This window comes from Macrotis lagotis, chromosome 4, assembly GCF_037893015.1.
Source record: "Macrotis lagotis isolate mMagLag1 chromosome 4, bilby.v1.9.chrom.fasta, whole genome shotgun sequence".
Classification (NCBI taxonomy): Eukaryota; Metazoa; Chordata; class Mammalia; order Peramelemorphia; family Peramelidae; genus Macrotis; species Macrotis lagotis.
This window is the reverse complement of record NC_133661.1, coordinates 42,211,657-42,229,465: the sequence shown is the minus strand read 5'-3', so window position 1 is coordinate 42,229,465 and position 17,809 is coordinate 42,211,657. Positions and strand designations below refer to the sequence as shown.

The 17,809-nt window shown below is 34.1% G+C and overlaps 2 protein-coding genes across 2 annotated transcripts in view; both read right to left on the bottom strand.

Moving 5' to 3' along the window:
• The window catches only part of LOC141523044 (olfactory receptor 13A1-like), a 31,881-nt gene extending 26,579 nt beyond the window's left edge, over positions 1-5,302 (bottom strand). The window contains exon 1 of the mRNA XM_074236331.1: positions 5,218-5,302. The gene's annotated coding sequence lies outside the window, so the exon portion shown is untranslated. The remainder of the gene's footprint in view (positions 1-5,217) is intronic.
• LOC141522632 (olfactory receptor 13G1-like) lies at positions 975-1,907 on the bottom strand. Its single transcript, XM_074236173.1, has one exon. The coding sequence runs from the start codon at positions 1,905-1,907 to the stop codon at positions 975-977; it is 933 nt and encodes a 310-aa protein (XP_074092274.1).
• Positions 5,303-17,809: the final 12,507 nt, after the last annotated feature.

Sequence of the window (17,809 nt, the reverse complement as noted above, 5' to 3'; positions counted from 1 at the left end):
GGAGGAAAAAAAGGAAGGAAGGAAAAAAAGAAATGACTTGCCCAGGGAAGAATCTCTTACACTGTATACTACTTTGAAATTTTCAATGCACTTTCCTATACTTCATGAAGACAGCTTGGCTACACAGGAAGATGTCTCTGGACATAAAGAAAACAGACATGTTACATTCTTGATACTTATAGCCTTGGACAAGTGATAGAAACATTCAGAGTCTGTATCTCTTCATCTGAAAAATAGGAAAACTATTATGTATCCCAAAGCATTGTTGAAATGATTAAATAAATTAATATTTGTAAAAAACAAGTTTAGATATAAATCCTAAAAGAAATGAAAAACACTTCTTTTATTTAGTGCCCATATACTGCTTTGGGAAAAAGGTAAGGCAAAGCTCAGATAAACAAACTGAAGTCCAGAAAAAAGTGATTTATCCAAAAGTAATGGCAGACATTTTTTTTAAGTTATATGGCAATAAATTCATGAATTTGTTTTCTCTGAAAAAAAAAACAAGGATGGAAGAGCCTGCCCAAAAAAGATAGAAAAAAACAGTTGGAGGAGGGCAAAAAGGGGAATTCAATGACACCAATATCTAAGCCTGTTGTTATCTACTATACCTTTATCCCTCCAATAAGGTTTAAGGAATAACAGTAAGGACTTTTACAAATGAAGTATTCAAGTCCACTTCTGGACTGTTGTATATTATTCTTAGGAAAGACTCAAAAGTTTTCTTTCTCTATTACAAAAGATAATGGAGAAGAAATAGCAAAGAAAGCTCAGGAAAAGCTATTCAAACAGGTGGTGGTAGAAAAGTTCACACTTTTAAGTGTCCAGAAGAACAATATTTTTGAAAGTCAAAAAAGTGTGTCTCAGATTAGAAAGCCCTGTCACATCAGGAATGCCCGATCATTACTACAAAGCCGGATTATGGGAAGGGCATTTCGAGATGTCCTCAATCTCAGCTTCAGCATCCGTAGAGTTCAACATCTCTTGAAGAAAGAGAAGACTTTCTTGAGTCCCACTTTGACATCTTTGTTCCTCAATGTGTAAATGAGAGGGTTGAGGGTGGGAGCCACTGAAGTGTAGATCACAGATACGACTTTATCCTTATCCAATGAATAGCTGGAAGATGGCCGTATGTAGGTATAAATCACGGTGCTGTAATACATGCTGACCACAATGAGGTGGGAGGAACAGGTAGAGAAGGCTCTCTTTTTTCCCTCAGTTGTGCGGATTTTCAGGATACTGGAGATAATGCAGGCATAGGAGAGCATTGTGATCATGAAATTCCCCACAGCGAGAAATATATCTGCTGTGAAGGCCATGGTTTCATTCAGATAAGTAGGAGTGCAGGAGAGCTTCAGTAAAGGGGGGATCTCACAGAAAAAGTGATTCACTACATTGGATTGGCAGAAAGACAGTCGGAACATAAGGCTGCTGTTGATGCTAGTGTTGAGAATGCTGATGGACCAAACAGCAGCAGCTAAGAGCATACAGACCTTCTTGCTCATCATGGTGCTATAGTGGAGGGGGTGGCAGATGGCCACATAGCGGTCATAAGCCATGGCTGTGAAAAGCAACAATTCAGCCCCTAAGGACCAAGTGAAGAAATATAATTGGGCCATGCAACCTTTATAGGATATAGTCTTCCTGCCCAACATGTTTTCAAGTAGCCTTGGGATAATTGTGGAGGTGCACAGGATATCAACCACAGCCAAGTTAACCAAAAAGAAATACATAGGGGTGTGCAGTGTAGGATTAAAGCTGATTGTTACAAAGATGAGGATATTCCCTGACAGGGCCACTGTGTAGAGGGAGAGGAAAAAGACAAAAAACAAGGACTGAAGATGAGGGGCTTCTGAGAATCCTTTCACAAAGAACTCAGTTACCAGTGTCTGATTCATCCATGCCATTGGGTGGGAGAGTCTTGACTATAACCTAGATTCCACTCACCTTTCAGCTTAATTTTGGCCTAGGAAAAGAAGAAAAATATGTTCTTTTGAATATTAGCATTGACCTGTTGATAGCCAATCAGTGACAACCAGAATTATTTGGGTTTAAGGCAATGTCAAATAGTTCTAATTGAATCCCAATGAGCTTTATCAAAGTCTGTTTTTTTTCCAGTGCTGTATTTCAACAAATCATAAATGATACTGTATGGGGCAAAAGAGTTAATTATGCCAGTCTTTTGGGGGGGGTCTTTTACCAAGCCTCACTTGGTCATTATTTGGTTTTGCTATCTCAGAGAAAGTGTAAATAGAAGATTTTTTTCTGTTCTGGTTAGAGGTTTTGGGAGTTTTCTATTTCCAAAGTGGTCTTTTTTTGTTTCATTTCTCATCTAGTCTTCATCACTGATTGGGTTTTGCCTCAAATAAACTAAAACCTGAGAAAGAGTTTGGCTTAAAAAAGCTCAAGGTCTCTCATTGAATCCAGGGCCATCTCTAGTGATCCTGAATTATATCTTGGCAATGGACCTGAATGGCTCTGGAGGAAAGAGTGAGGCTTGTGACTTTGAGCTGCCCTCCTTCACTTAAATCCAATTCACTTTCAAGTCAAGATGACACTTTCCTAATGCTCTTTTAAGAATGAAAGACAAACTACATTTTGTGAGTAATAGAAGCTATCTCACTGGGGACCCAACTAGACAGTTTCAGGTGGGTAATGCTTTTTCCTTCTTTTCTTCCTTCTTTTCTTCCTTCTTTTCTTTCCTCTTTTCATTTCCCTCTCTCCCTCCATCCCTCCATTCACTTTGGGAATCTTAATCTTATCTGAAATATAAATTTTGATTATTGAAATCTCACAAGATATTGTGGGGTTAATGGACCAGCTTCTTTGTTCCTTCCCTATTTATTTATTCTATCACTTAATCACATGATAACGAGTCTCTGAAAGCATGGGAGAGCACAGTGGTTCTTGAAGTGTGGTCTGAAGACATCTGGGATTCCTCAGGATACTTTCAATGAGTCCCTCAATGTCAAAATGATTTTCATAATAATAGCAAAATATGATTTGCCTATTGAAATGCTTCTTCCTTTTCTAACTACATATCGGTCTAAGAACAGGTTTTATTCACATAATAATAGCTACATTCTACAGCAGATGGAGTACCAGCACTAGCCGGGAAGACTCAACTTCTTGACCTTTAATCTGACCTCAGATATTTAGTGTTTGATCCTCAGCAAGTCATTTAATTTCTGCATCTATAAAATAAACTGGAGAAGGAAATAGTAATCCATTCTCGTATCTTTGTCAATAACACTCGACATGAAGTCCAAATAGATGCAATTGAAAAACGACTAAATAATAAAAGCATTTATGAAGCATTTTTAACACTTTCGGAATACTTTCCAAATATTATCTCATTTGATCCTCACAATGAAGCGCTATTCCCATTTTACCTATAGGAAAGCAGAGGCAGAGAGAAATTAAGTGACTGATCCAAACATTTTGGAGAGCCAAACAATATGGAATTGCATCCAACGAGTTATTAAACTGCCTACAACCACTACTAAGTCTTTTTCCAAAGATTAATAAGAGGGAAAAAAAAGAATCCATATGTTCTAAAATATTCAATGCACTCTTTGTGGTGACAAAGAACTGGCTATTGTTGGGCTGCCTATCATTTGGGAATTACTGAGCAAACTGTGGTATATAAATGTGATGGAACACTATTGTGCTATAAAATATGATTAACTCAATGATCTCAGAAAAACATGGATAGACTTGCATGAAAATGAAGAAACAAATGAGCAGAAACAAGATAACGCTGTTTAAAGTAATAGTAATATTGTTTCAAGAACAATTATCATTAATTCTCAAATAAACTACAAATAACAAATGAATACACTATTTGCATTCAGAAAAAGAACTGATAAATAAAATTAATGTAGAATGATTTTAAATATATTACAAAACATATTTATATATTTGTATCTAATGGCAACCATCTCTAGAGGGATGGGAAGAAAATTATATCATAACTTTATTATATATTTTTAAAAAGGAATAAAAGTAACATGTATATAATTTATTTGCAGTTTTATGTGCAATCATCTTTCTATTTCATTGTTATGGAAATGTTTGTTTAATTTCTATATAAATTAAATTTTAAACACTTAAGTGACAAGGACAACTAGGTAGCATAGTGGATAGAGCATCAGCCCTGGAGTCAGAAGAACCTGAGTTCAAATCCAGCCTTAAACAATAATAACCTAGCTGTGTGACCTTTGGTGAGTCACTTAACCCTATTGCTTTAAACAAATTTTTAAAAAAGGGTCACACAGGTAATGCATTAATTTGAACACAGTCTTACTTACTACAGGTCCAACAAACTGTCCCCATTTATTTCAAACAAAATAACTTACCTTAATATAATGAATTCAGAAGCATAAATGCAAAACTAGCTATTTTCTACAAGGCAGACAATAAAGAGAATTACAATAATGCAAAAAATGCCACTATTTTCACTACAATTAAAATATATATCTATTTTTCATAAAATATGTTATTTTGTTCATGTATGAGTGTATTAAGTGAAATAAATATTTTTACATTTATCAGCTTTAATACCTAAGATGGAAGATATAAACTGATGTAACTGACATAAACAAAACCTCTTCAAAGTCCTCTATTTTTAAGAGATAAAAGTATCTCAGAGATGAAAAGTGGGAACCTGCTAGTATAATTTATAATGCGTTGACTAACAACCTCAATGTTCAGTCCTGCCTTTGGCACATAATAAGCATTTGAACTGAGGCAAGTTATAACTTCTCTAAGCTTCAGGCAATTCTTTTAGATTTATCCATGAAGTTGAATAAATTGTTTTGGTCTGCGTAAAGTATACCACCAGGAAAATCACAAAGACTCAGCCAATTTATGAGGCTCTGCTTCCCCAATAGACCATAAAATTGGCTCTTCCAATTCTTTCCCTGCTACCATAGTGTAATGCCATCTAGCAAGGGCACACCTAGGAGAATAGAAAAGAACCCAAAAGGTTTTGGTAAAGACACAGCATCCAAGGACCTTGAGTCACAGAGGCACAATCATTATTCACATTCTTCATTGTTCTCTACCATCCACACAAGACTCCTTAGGTACAAAGACGCTGGGTAAATGACCAAGGAATTACCACTCTCTGTAGTTTAAGTGTTTTATCACAAAATAGTTTCTACTAGCTCAGTATTTTTCCTTAGTTCTGAGACAAATAACTACAAAAAAGGTTACCTTAAGGAGCACCAGAGGACAAGGTACAATATAACAAACACCAATCCAGTTGGTCCATCTCTCCCTGCATGCATGTTCAAACAACCTCAGAATAAAAGAGAATAAAGGTCCTTATTAAGATAGTTGGGGGAGCAGTGGCTAGGTGGTGCAATGGACAGAGCACCAGCACTGGAGTCAGGAGTACCTGAGTTCAATTCCGGCCTCAGACACTTAATAATTACCTGATTGTGTAGCCTTGGGCAAGTGACTGAACTCCATTCTCTTGTAAAAAATCTACCAAAAAAAAAAAAAAAAGGAGAGAGAGTTCAGGAAAATTATTGCCTTCAGTATGCCATTGCTCAATGGCTGTTGTAAGGGTTAAAGGGGAAAACATTAGCACAACAATTTGTATGAAAATTAAAAAAAATTACTTTTACAGGAAATAAATTGTTTCCCATATACAAGCTGTTCCATAAGTCTTAGTGTGGTTTTAAATAATTTAAGAGTTAAAAGTTTTTTTATGTACTTTTCATTCTTCATCATTTAAAGCTGAAAATTTCAACAAGATTTTTGAGACACCCTGTCTATATATGTGACATTTTTAAATTAATTTTTCCATCTCTGCTCTGTTTAGCATCTGGTTCTCCATATGTATAAAATGAATAGAGTTATGAAACACAAAAAGTATGACAATTACCCAAACCCACACTGTCTTCCCTTTGGATTCTTCTAAGTTAAAGAGAGAGAGAGAGAGAGAGGGAGAGAGAGAGAGAGAGAGAGAGAGAGAGAGAGAGAGAGAGAGAGAGAGAGAGAGAGAGAGGAAAGAGCACCACCAGGAGTGATGAAACCTTAAATTTCTGTGTTCATTGTCAAAAAATTATTTAGAAGGTTACTTTATAATTTATTTTGAATTTATGTTTAGGCACTGATGTACTGAGTTTTAAAAATTACTCATTTTGGATCATTTCAGGTTCATAGTGTATGGTTAACTTATTTTTTTCTAATTGGAGTTTTAGAATTAACAGTAATAAAAATAATAAAAATGTATATTCTTGCCACCTCAGATAGTAAAGACTGAAGTTCTCCAATTCGCACCTTTAAGGCCTTTGTAATTAATAGTAGAAAGATTATTTTTACTCCTTTGTCTTCCAAATTAATAAATCTTAAGAACAATGTTAAGAGCAAGCAAGTTCACATTTTTCTTGGAATTCTTAATTAGAAGGAACCAAATAATGTATTTGTTCCCCATGCTTTTCATGATTTTGAAAGCATACAATTTTTCCAACTTACTTTTTTCCCAGGATGTTTTATATTTCTAAGAAGATAAGACTCAGGGAGGCAGCTAGGTGGTGCAGTGGATAGAGCACAGACCCTGGAGTCAGGAGGACCTGAGTTCAAATCCAGACTCAGACACTTAATGATGACCTAGCTGTGCGACCTGGGACAAGTCACTTAATCCATTGCCATAAATAAATTTTGAAAATTAAAAAAAAAGAAGATAAGACTCAGAACCGAAATGATCTCTAAACCTCATAAACTCTTTTATTTCACAGTGGAAGAAATTGAGGCTTAAGAAATTTAAGGGACTTACCCAAAATTGCAAAATTAACATGTAACAGAACAATAGAAATTTAAAACCAGATTCTCTAACTCCAGATCCAGTTTTCTGTCCATGACACTGCTCTTTCTTCATAAGGACTACAGAATGTTCCTTCTTTAATGTTTGTTCCTTGGAAATGAAAAAAAAGCAACCTTAAGTAATGTGCTTTTCCAATTTCAGACCAAAAATTGAAACGTCTAACGTTGTCATCTAATAGGACTTCATTTACTTTTTAAAACACAAGCATTATATAGAATAAACTTTTTTTAAACTACTGGAAAGGAGAAAAAGACCTTCTCTTACTCAGTCCCTGGCTTTCATTTAAATAAGTAGCTTCCTTCATTCCTAATAAATGACCTGCCAACTTTTTGACCGAAAGTATTAAGTGGGCATTTGAGCCATGGGCAAAATAAAATTAGTTGGGAGGATGTTAATAATTCATCTGTAGAGGTCACTTGGGATATCACTTCAAGATTACTGTTATATTGGGCCCTAAAGGATCAATTATGGTAGTGGTTGACTGCCCTAATTACATAAAACCAATTGGATATCTTGAATCCCACTTGTATGTCTGAGACTGTTCATAAAAGTGACCAACAATATAGTTGGATTTAATAATATTTACACATTATCCATTCATCAATGTAGGAAGAACTCAAAAAAGGGGGCACATTTGGCAAAGCTTCTGACCTAGTGTCCAGAGATACACAAAGAACAATAGTCAAGCTTTATCCCTACTTGTAGCATAGGGTAGTTTAGTCAGAACAGTTAGAAAAGACTTGAGTGTGAATCCTGCCTCAGATACCCATAAGCTATGTGACCCTGTCTTTGCAAGCCACATATTTTCTTTCTGCCTCGATTTTTACATCTATAAATTGGGCATAATAACACTTGCTTTTGCAATTATAGTGAGAATAAAATGAGGTATCTGTAAAATATAAAGTCATGTTTGTGTGTATGTATATACAAACATATGCTAGTTTTTAGCTATAATAGATCTTTCGGTCACAATGACTGAAATGAAAAAATCATCAATAATATAATCAGCCTGAGAAATTCTTTTACTAAAATGTCAAATTCAATGAAGCCAAAAGACTGGTTGTTTGACTAATTAATCTTTCACAATGTGATTTGTGCATAAAGACCTTATGTGTTATCAGTAAAACTATTTGTGCTTTTTTTTGAAAGATTGTATTTATTTTGAGTTTTACATTTTTCCCCAATCTTGCTTCCCTCCCCTCACCCTCCACAGAAGACAATCTGTTAATTGTTTCCCTGGTATACATTGATCTAAGTTGGATGTGATAAGAGAGACATCATATCCTTAAGGAAGAAAAATAAACTCTAAGAGATAGCAAAATTACATAAAAAAAAATGGGTTTATTTTCTAAATTGAAGGTAACAGTCTTTGGTTTTTGTTCAAACTCCACAATTCTTTCTCTGGATACAGATGGCATTCTCCATCACAGATACCCCAGAACTGTCCCTGATTGTTGCAATGGTGGAATGAGCAAGTCCATCAAGGTTGGTCATCACCCCGATGTTGCTGTTAGGGTGTACAATTGTTTTCTGGTTCTGCTCATCTCACTCAGCATCAATTCATGCAAATTGTTCCAAGCTTCCCTGAATTACTACTTGTGTTCTTACAGGAACAATGTAAATACCTCAAAATGCTTACTATTTTCTATAAAAAGAGAATTCTAGAAAAATACCTATGTGACTTAAGCTGAAATCCAACAAACTGTATATTAAGTAGTTGGTTGAGGGTTGATCTAAATGACCTTCCTTCTAGAATGATTTCCCCTAGAATAAAGTGATCTGGGTATAAATTAAAATTATATTACTATCTATGGTAGTTGGGGAAGCCAATTTAACCTCTTTAGATCTGTTTTCCTATGTATAAAAGGAGGAGTTTGAATTACATAAACTCTGAAATTCTTTTCAGATCTGAACCCTATATTTCTTTTTTTAGATTTGTCAAGGCAATGGGGTTAAGTGGCTTGCCCAAGGCCACACAGCTAGGTAATTATTGTCTGAGGTTGGATTTGAACCCAGGTGCTCCTGACTCCAAAGCCAGTACTCTATCCACTGTGCCACCTAGCCGGCCCTTGAACCCTATATTTTAAGGATGATTGGTACAAGACATTGAACTGTCAATATTCAAAGGTGGATCAAGATTATTTCAGTCCCATAAATGGAACCATGCTATATTCTGAACATTTAATTATTTATTTTTTCCTCAAAAAATCAAAAGAAAAGGCTGTTTTCTTCTATGCTTATAACTCAAGCATTCTTCATTGTCCAAATGAACTACCTTGGAATAAACCAGTTACTTGCTGTTTTTTAATTTTACTTATTTTTAATTTATGAAATAAAGAAGCATTTTCATGAAATGGAATAATAAAAAAGATAATTGCACATGAAACTGCAAAAATATGTACAATTTGCGATTCATTAAAAAATACGTTATAATGTATTTTTTCTTGTTCTTTTCTCCTCATACCCTAGAGTTATCTATCATTATACACAAAAAATATAAATATATGTAAAATCATTCTGTACATACCTCTATCATTTTTTCCTGTAGGTGTAGACAGTGTCTTTAATCATCAGTCTTTGTAGTTTATTTTAATACTTATAATAGGCAAAATAGTTAAGTCAATCAAAATTGTTCTTAAAACAATACTGCTATTACTATCTACAACATTCTTTTGATTTTGCTCATTTTGGACTTTATTACTTTGCATGTCTTTCCATGTTTTTCTAAGCTCATCATTTTAATAGCATAAGTGTATTTCATCACATAATATAACTCAATTTCTTCAATCATTTCCCAATGATGGACATTTCTGCAATTTCCCAAATTTTGCTATCTCAAAGAAAGCTGTAATAAATATTTTAAATCATTTTTGTTCTTTTCCTTTCCCCCCTAATCATCTTTGGAAATAAGCCTTGTATTGGCATTGCTGGGCCAAAAGGTTTAAGCAGTTTAATAACTCTTTGGAAAATTCCAGATCGTTCTTCAAAACAGTTGAATCAGTTTTGATTCAACCATGAACATTTGTTGATTTCTCATTCAGTCATTTTAACCAATCTGATAGCTGTAAAATGATATGTATTTCTCTGATCAATAATGAGTTAAAATGCTTTTTGCATGTTACTATAAATTGTTTTGATTTCTTTATTAGAAAACTTTTGATCATTTATCAATTGAGGAATGATTTGTATTCTTATATACTTGACAAAATTTTTCATCTATTTGAGATATAAGACCTTTATGTGAGAATCTATCTATAAAAATTTCCCCCAATTAGCTATTTTCTTTCTAATGTTAGTTACATTGGTTTTATTTGTACAGAAATTTTTAAAGTTAAAGTAATTAAAATTATCTATTCAATAACTCACTATTCTTTGTCTCTTTTTATTCATAAGTTGTTTAGCTATACAGAGGTCTGCCAAGCAATATGCTCCATGTTCTTTCGGTTCACTTTCAATTTTTAATATCTGAATCATTTATCAATTTTGTCCTTACCTTGGTAGGTCATACAAGATATGGGTCTAAGCCTAATTTCTGCTATACTGATTCCCATTTTTATCCATAATTTTTAAACAAATAACAAATTCTTATCCCCCCAAACCTGAGTCTTTATACTTGTCAAATGCAAGGTTACTATATTTATTTGCTGCTTTAAATTGCATGTCTACTCTCTACTATTGATCTATCTTTCTATTTCTTAGAACCAGATAATTTTGATAATTACTGTTTCATACTATAGTTTAGGGTCTGGTACTACTAAACTGCCTTCATTTTCATTTTTTCTCAGATCCTTTGATATGCTTCAGTTTTTTTTCTCCCAAATTTTTTTCAACTCAATAAAAAAAAATTTTGGTAATTTAATTAGTATATCACTGAACAAAAATTAGTTTAGGTAAAATTTTCAAATGTATTAGTTTAAACTTCCCTACTCATGAACAATGATCATTTCTTCAATTATATATGTGATTATATTTGTATAAAAAAATTTTAAATAATTTTTAATATAATCTCTGGCTCTCTTCTGACAGATATAGTCCCAGGTATTTTATAATGTGTGTAGTTATTTTAAATAAGGAATTTCTCAAAGTCTCTTCTTGTAGAATTTTGTTTTTGATTAAAAAAAGAATGTTGATGATTTATGTGAATTTGCTTTTAACCAAGCTACTGTGCTAAAATTATTAACCAAATTATTTTTAATGGAATTGAAATTTTATTATGTTTTACCCTGTATATTTATTTGTATGTGACTTTCTCAGCCTTTATACATTTTTTTAGGTTTTTGCAAGGCAAATGGGGTTAAGTAGCTTGCCCAAGGCCACGCAGCTAGGTAATTATTAAGTGTCTGAGACCAGATTTGAACCCAGGTACTCCTGATTCCAAGGCCAGTGCTTTATCCACTACACCACCTAGCCGCCCCCTTTATACATTTTTCAAAGATGATTTCAGTCTGACTTTGCCATTTACTAGCCAAAAGGCCTTCAGAATTTTGTTTAATCATTTTATTCTCTTTTTCATAATGAAAACTGATATTGTCATATTTTTTTTTGAGTTTTTGCAAGGCAAGGGGGTTAAGTGGCTTGCCCAAGGCCACACAGCTAGGTAATTATTATGTGTCTGAGGCCGGATTTGAACTCAGGTACTCCTGACTCCAGGGCCGGTGCTCTATCCACTGCACCACCTAGCCGCCCCTTATTGTAATATCTTTCTTACCAATCTCATATTGTTTTTGTGGAAATCAAATAGAATAACAAGGGAAAATTATCATATGAGTGTCAGACATTAATTTTATTATTTCTGATTTTTGTCTACTGATTCTTTGTATAAAGCATTCTCCTAAATTTTGTATACTATCATATCTCAGTTGACTGCAATTTTAGGGTACAGTTACACAGCTATGAATATCTCTGACATTCTCTTTAAGTATCTTTCTAAACTTATAAAAAATGTAGGCAAAGATCACTCAAAGTTGGTTGTAAGAAAAAATCTGAAAGGATCATATTGGCATGCTGAGTCAGTATAAGATTATTGCAGAGAATAAAGATATATTTTCCTATTGACCTAGTTATTACATTCCAACAGAAATGCTAACTTTATGAGAGCAAGGGCCATTTTATTTTATCTTTCTGTCACTAGCACAGCCTTTGGCACATGGCAAATCTTTTATAAAAGCTTTGAATTAAATATTTGAGGAAGGGGGAGTATGTAATGGAGATTAGAAGCTGAATTTCACTCCTTAGAGGATGCCTTTGGAAAGAATAAGCATCGAATTAACATTAGGATCATGGGATACCAAACAATGAAGTACAGAGAAGAAGCTATGGGTTTCTTTGTTTTATTTTTTTTACAAGGCAGTGGGGTTAAGTGACTTGCTCAAGGTCACACAACTAGGCAATTTTTGTGTCTGAGGTCAAATTTGAACTCAGGTCCTCCTGACTCCAGGGTCAGTGCTCTATTCACTGCACCATCTAGCTGACCCAAGCAATGGGTTTCTTGAAATGAATCCCCTTGTTGGAGAAAGGCGTGTATCTGTGGGAACCCTTCAGTGAATCATGTGGCAATAGGTAAAAAGAGAAACACATGGCTACAAAGTGTATGAAAATATTTTTGGGGTCCCTGCTCCCTCAAAAAGGGGTAGAAGCCAAGGAATAAGCTTCATGGTCACAAAAGGAATTTATAAACAAGTTAAGAACCTAAATCAAGCTTCCTAAAAGAAAAGAGGAGCTTCTGAGGAATGCCAGTTTCTGTTCCATAGATTTCTTAAATAAATTATGTGCAAAAGAGAATCAATGTTTTTTTCTCATTCAGAACTTTCTGTTTACTGCTGAGAGCATGATCCAGTCATCTAAACTCATAATCTCATTATTTCCACTGACTCAACCCTATCACTCAACCATTCTTCTTAATTCCCTAATCCTAATTATCTCTAATCTGGAATATTGATATAGCCTTCTAATTAATTTCCTGTGTATTAAGCCTCTAGTTCAATCTATCCTCAATTCAACTGCCAAAGTTACTTCCATTTTTAAATTTAAATATTTTTTCTATTTATTTACTTCCCCAACAACTGCAACAGCAGTTTTCTCTAATTATTTTTTGCAGTTTACATTTTTCTCCTTCCTTCCCTTCCCTCCCCATCCCCTGAGAGAAAGCAATCTAATAAGCTCCATATGTGAAATTATGCTAAACATAGACCCATACTAATCATGTTGTGAAAGAAGAATCAAATCCAAATGTAAGAAAAAAAAACATTACAGAGAAAAAAAATCACATACATGAGACAACTTTTAAAAACTGAAGATAGTAAGTTTTGATCTACATTTAAATTTCACAGTTCCCTCTCTGCATAAGGTATCTTCCACTACAAACCTATTGGAATTTTGTTTGATTATTGTACTGCTGAAATGAGCAAGTCCATCATAGTTGATAATTACCCAAAGTTGTTAGGGTATATAATGTTCTTCTGGTTCTGCTCATTTCCCTCTGCCTCAATTCATGTAAGTCTTTCCAGGCTTTTATGAAGTCCCATGCCTCATGATTTCCTACAGAGCAACAGTGTTCCATCACATTCATATATCACAATTTGCTCAGCCATTCCCCAACTGATGGATGTTCCTTCAATTTCCAATTTGTTGTCAATACAAGAAAAGAGCATCTATGAATATTTTTGTACACAGGGGTTTTTTAAACCCTTTTCATGCTCTCTTTGGGTTACAGACCCAGTAGTGGTATTGCTCGATCAAAGGATATGGACAGTATTTTGCCCTTTAGCCATAATTCCAAGTTACTCTCCAGAAAGATTGGATTAGTTCACAATTCCACCAACAATGCATTAGTGTCCCAGTTTTCCCATATGCCCTCCATCACTGATCATTTCTTTTTTGTCATATTGACCAATCTTATAGGTATGAGGCAGTACTTCAGAGATGTTATAATTTGCATTTTCCTAATCAATAATGATTTAGAGAAATTTTTCATAAGACATAGAGCACTTTAATTTATTCATCTGAGAATTGTCTTTTAATATCCTTTGATGTTTATAAATTGGTGAATGACATGTTTTCTTATAAATTTGACTCAACTCTCTACATATATTATAGAAATGAGTCCATTGTCAGAAATGTTAGTTGTAAAAATTGTTTCCTAATTTATTGCTTTCCTTTTTCTCTTGGTTGCTTTGGTTTTGTTTGTGCAAAATATTTTCATTTTAATGTAATCTAAATTATCCATTTTGTCTCTTATAATATTTTCTATCTCTTTTTTTGGCCATAAATTGTTCCCCTTTCCATAGACCTGACAAATTTCAATTTTCTCCTCATTGACTTAGGATATCACCTTTTATATCTAAATCCTGTACCCATTTCAGCCTTATTTTGGTATAGAGGGTAAGAGGTTATTCTGTGCCTAGTATCTTCCATACTGTTTCCCAGTTTTCCCAGCAGTTTTTATCAAAAAGTGAGTCCTTAGTTCAGAATCTGGATTCCTTGGGTTTATTGAACGGCAGATTACTATACTCATGTATTGCAGTCTCTTTCCATTATTCCACTAATCTTATTCCACTGATCCACTACTCTATTTCTTATCCAGCATCAAGTAATTTTTATGACTGATGATTTATAACATAATTTTAGATCTAGTAAGGCTAGGGCTCCTTCCTTTGCATTTTTTTTTCATTATTTGCCTTGATATTCTTGACCTTTTGTTTCTTCATAAGAAATAGAGTGGTGGAATAGTGGAAAGACTGGGTGCAAAAAAGACAGCAGCAAATGACTATAGAACTCACTCTTTGATAAAAATTGCCAACTTAGTAGAACAGGGAATAGTTTCTCACAGCAAATTGTCACTAGGATAATACACTTGACCAAGTAGAAGTTTTACTAGAAATGCAGCATAATTGACCATATCAATAACAAACCTAACAGAAACTTTATGATTATTTCAATAGATGCTGAAAACGTTTGGACAAAATACAGCACCCATAACTATTAAGACACCAGAGAAAATAGCAATAAATAGAATGTTCCTTAAAACAATGAACAATATCTTTGGAAAACCAACAATAAGCATTACATAGACTAGGGAGAAGCTAGAAGCATTCGCAACAGATGACAATTTTCACCACTATTATTCAATTGACTTTCCAATAAGAGAAGAAAAAGAAATTGAAGGAATTATAATAGGTAACGAAGAAACAAAACACACTCTTTTGTACATGATATGATGGAATACTCTGAGAACTCTAACAAATCATCTTAAACTTTATTTGAATTAATTAGCAACTTCAGCAAAGTTGCAATATATAAAATAAACCTACAAAATCATCAACACTTCTATATATTACTAGCAAGACACAACAGTAAGAAATAGAAAGAGAAATTCCTTTCAAAGTAATGGTGGACAACATAAAATACTTGGAAGTCTTACCTGCCAAGGCAGATTCAGGAACTATATGAAAATACCTATAAAACACTATTTATACAAATAAAATCAGATCTAAATAACTGGGTAAATTTCAATCACTCTTGCGAAGGCCAAGCAAATCTAATAAAAAAAAAGGACAATTCTACCTGAATTAAATTACCAATAAAAGTATCAAAAAATTACCTTTCAATCCTTGTTGCACTCCTAATCATTCAGCATCTTTTGAAGTAATTTTCCTTCTAGGTAGGGATATAGCCAGTTTAATCTTATTGAATAGCAGTATTTTTGTTTTGTGCCCTGTTTACTTTTTCATGTATCTCTTGAAACTCCTCTTTGTGAGATTAAATTTTCTATTCAGCTACAGTTTTTTCCCATCAGGAAAAGATTGAAAGTCACCTATTTCATTAAATATACAACTTTTTCCACTGGAAAAAAGCATGCTCAAGTTTGCCGAGTAGTTGATTCTTGGTTGTAATCCAAGCTCCCCTGACATCTGGATTATCATATCCTTCAGCAAAGATTCAGCCAAATCCTGTGGAATCCTCTATGGCTCCTCAGTATTTCATTTGCTTCTTTCTGATCACTTGCAAGATTTTCTCTTTGATCTAATAAGTCTGAAGTTTGGCTGCAATATTCCTAGGTACTTTCATTTTAGGATACCTTTCAGGAAGTGATCAGTGAATTCTTTTGATGACTATTTTGCCCTCTGGTTCCAGGAGGTCAGGTAAATTCTTCTTAACAATTTCCTGAAGACTGGAGTCCAGGCTCTTTTTTTGATCATGGCTTTCAGGTAGTCTAATAATTCTTAAATTATCTCTTCAGAATCTATTTTCCAGGTTAGTTATTTTGCCAATGAGATATTTAACATTTTCTTCTATTTTTGATTTTTTAAATTTTAACAAATTCTTGTTTTTTCATGAAATCATTAACTTCAATTAATTCCATTCTATTTCTCATGGAGAAATATTCCTTATTTAGCTTTTGTATTTCCTTTTTCATTTGGTCAATTTCTTTAAAAAGACCTGTTATCTTTTTTTCAGTTGTCTAATTGTATTTTTAATGGATTTGTTTTCTTCTGTCACTTTTTTATTGCAAGATGTTGATTTTTTTCTCTTACATTTCTTTCCCTAATTTTTCTATTTACTTTTTAAAATCCTTTGAGAATTCTTCTAAGAAGTTTTTCTGGGCTGGTTTCATATTCTCCTCCATAGCCTCACATATGGTACCTCTTCTACTCTTCTTTTCTGAGTTTGTGTTTTGCTATCCTTATCTCCAAGTAACTTTCAATAGATTGGGCTTTTCTCTGGCCTTTATTTTTGGTTTTGTTACCTATCCCAATGATCTTGTGTTGTAGGAGGGGCTTAGTTGTAGTCAGCCCTGGAGGTTTATTAGCTGCCTTGGTCTGTTGATGTCAGGAAATCTTAGGGGTAACTCAGTGGTCCAACTGGCAAGGGAAGGATGTGAATCTCTCTGTCTCCAGGTCATCTTTTCTGGATATGTCAGCAACCCACTCCCTACAGTGGAAATATCTGGAGCTGTCTCTGGATTGTCTACAGAAACCCGGTCACTGGGCTAGACAGACCAGAGTAGAAATGCCAGAGGTTCTCTGGTATTGGGCTATGTCTGAGTTGTTTGCACAGGAACCCTAGGGACTTCCTTTTTGAATCAAACATCAGCTCTTGGAAACTCAACTGTCCTGGGCTATTGGAAAAGGTAAAAATGCCTGCAACTGTCTCCAGGCTGTTTACACCAGGACCCCAGACCCTCCTCCAAACTGCCATCTTTGACCATCAGGGTAGAATGATGTCTATCATCCAAATCAAGTTCTGTACATTAATCAGAACCACATAGATTAAGTTATTTAATTTAAAACTTAAGGAAAACCTGCATGGATAGGTGACCAAATTCCTAGACTAGATAGCCCTATCTTGATATCATTGTACTATTTCTTGTACCCTACATGTAAACTGTATTTAGCCCCATGAAATCTCGCATTATTGTTTAAGAGACAGAATACTATACCCACCTAAAGTCAGGAGGACTTAAGTTCAAATCCAGCTAGACACATAATAATTACCTATCTGTGTGACATTGGGCAAGTTACTTTAACCCATTGCCTTGCAAAAATCAAAAACAACAGTAACAACAACCAAGAAACTAAATGCTTTCTCCTTTCTTAAGAAAACAGATACTTAGCTCATAAACACTTCAGGTAAACATTCAGTTTTGGGAAGCAATTTCATTGTAACATCCATTTTCCCAGAAATTAAACAATTAGTTGGTTCCAGATAACTCTTTGAAATAGATTGATTTTAAGTACAGTACTCAATAGTTTTCATAAAAATAATTGGATTGGTAGGAGATCTTTCAGCCTGTTGACCTATTTCTTTTTCACCATCCCTGTCATAATGATTCTCCACGTGGCAAAAAAAAGTTTCTGAATAAACACTGCTCAATTTTTTTTTGCTTTTCCATTTTCACTCCAAGAAACCATCAGGACTCTTCTTCCCCAAATGAAACATTTGCTATACATAACTGATTGTCATGCCATTTTTCAT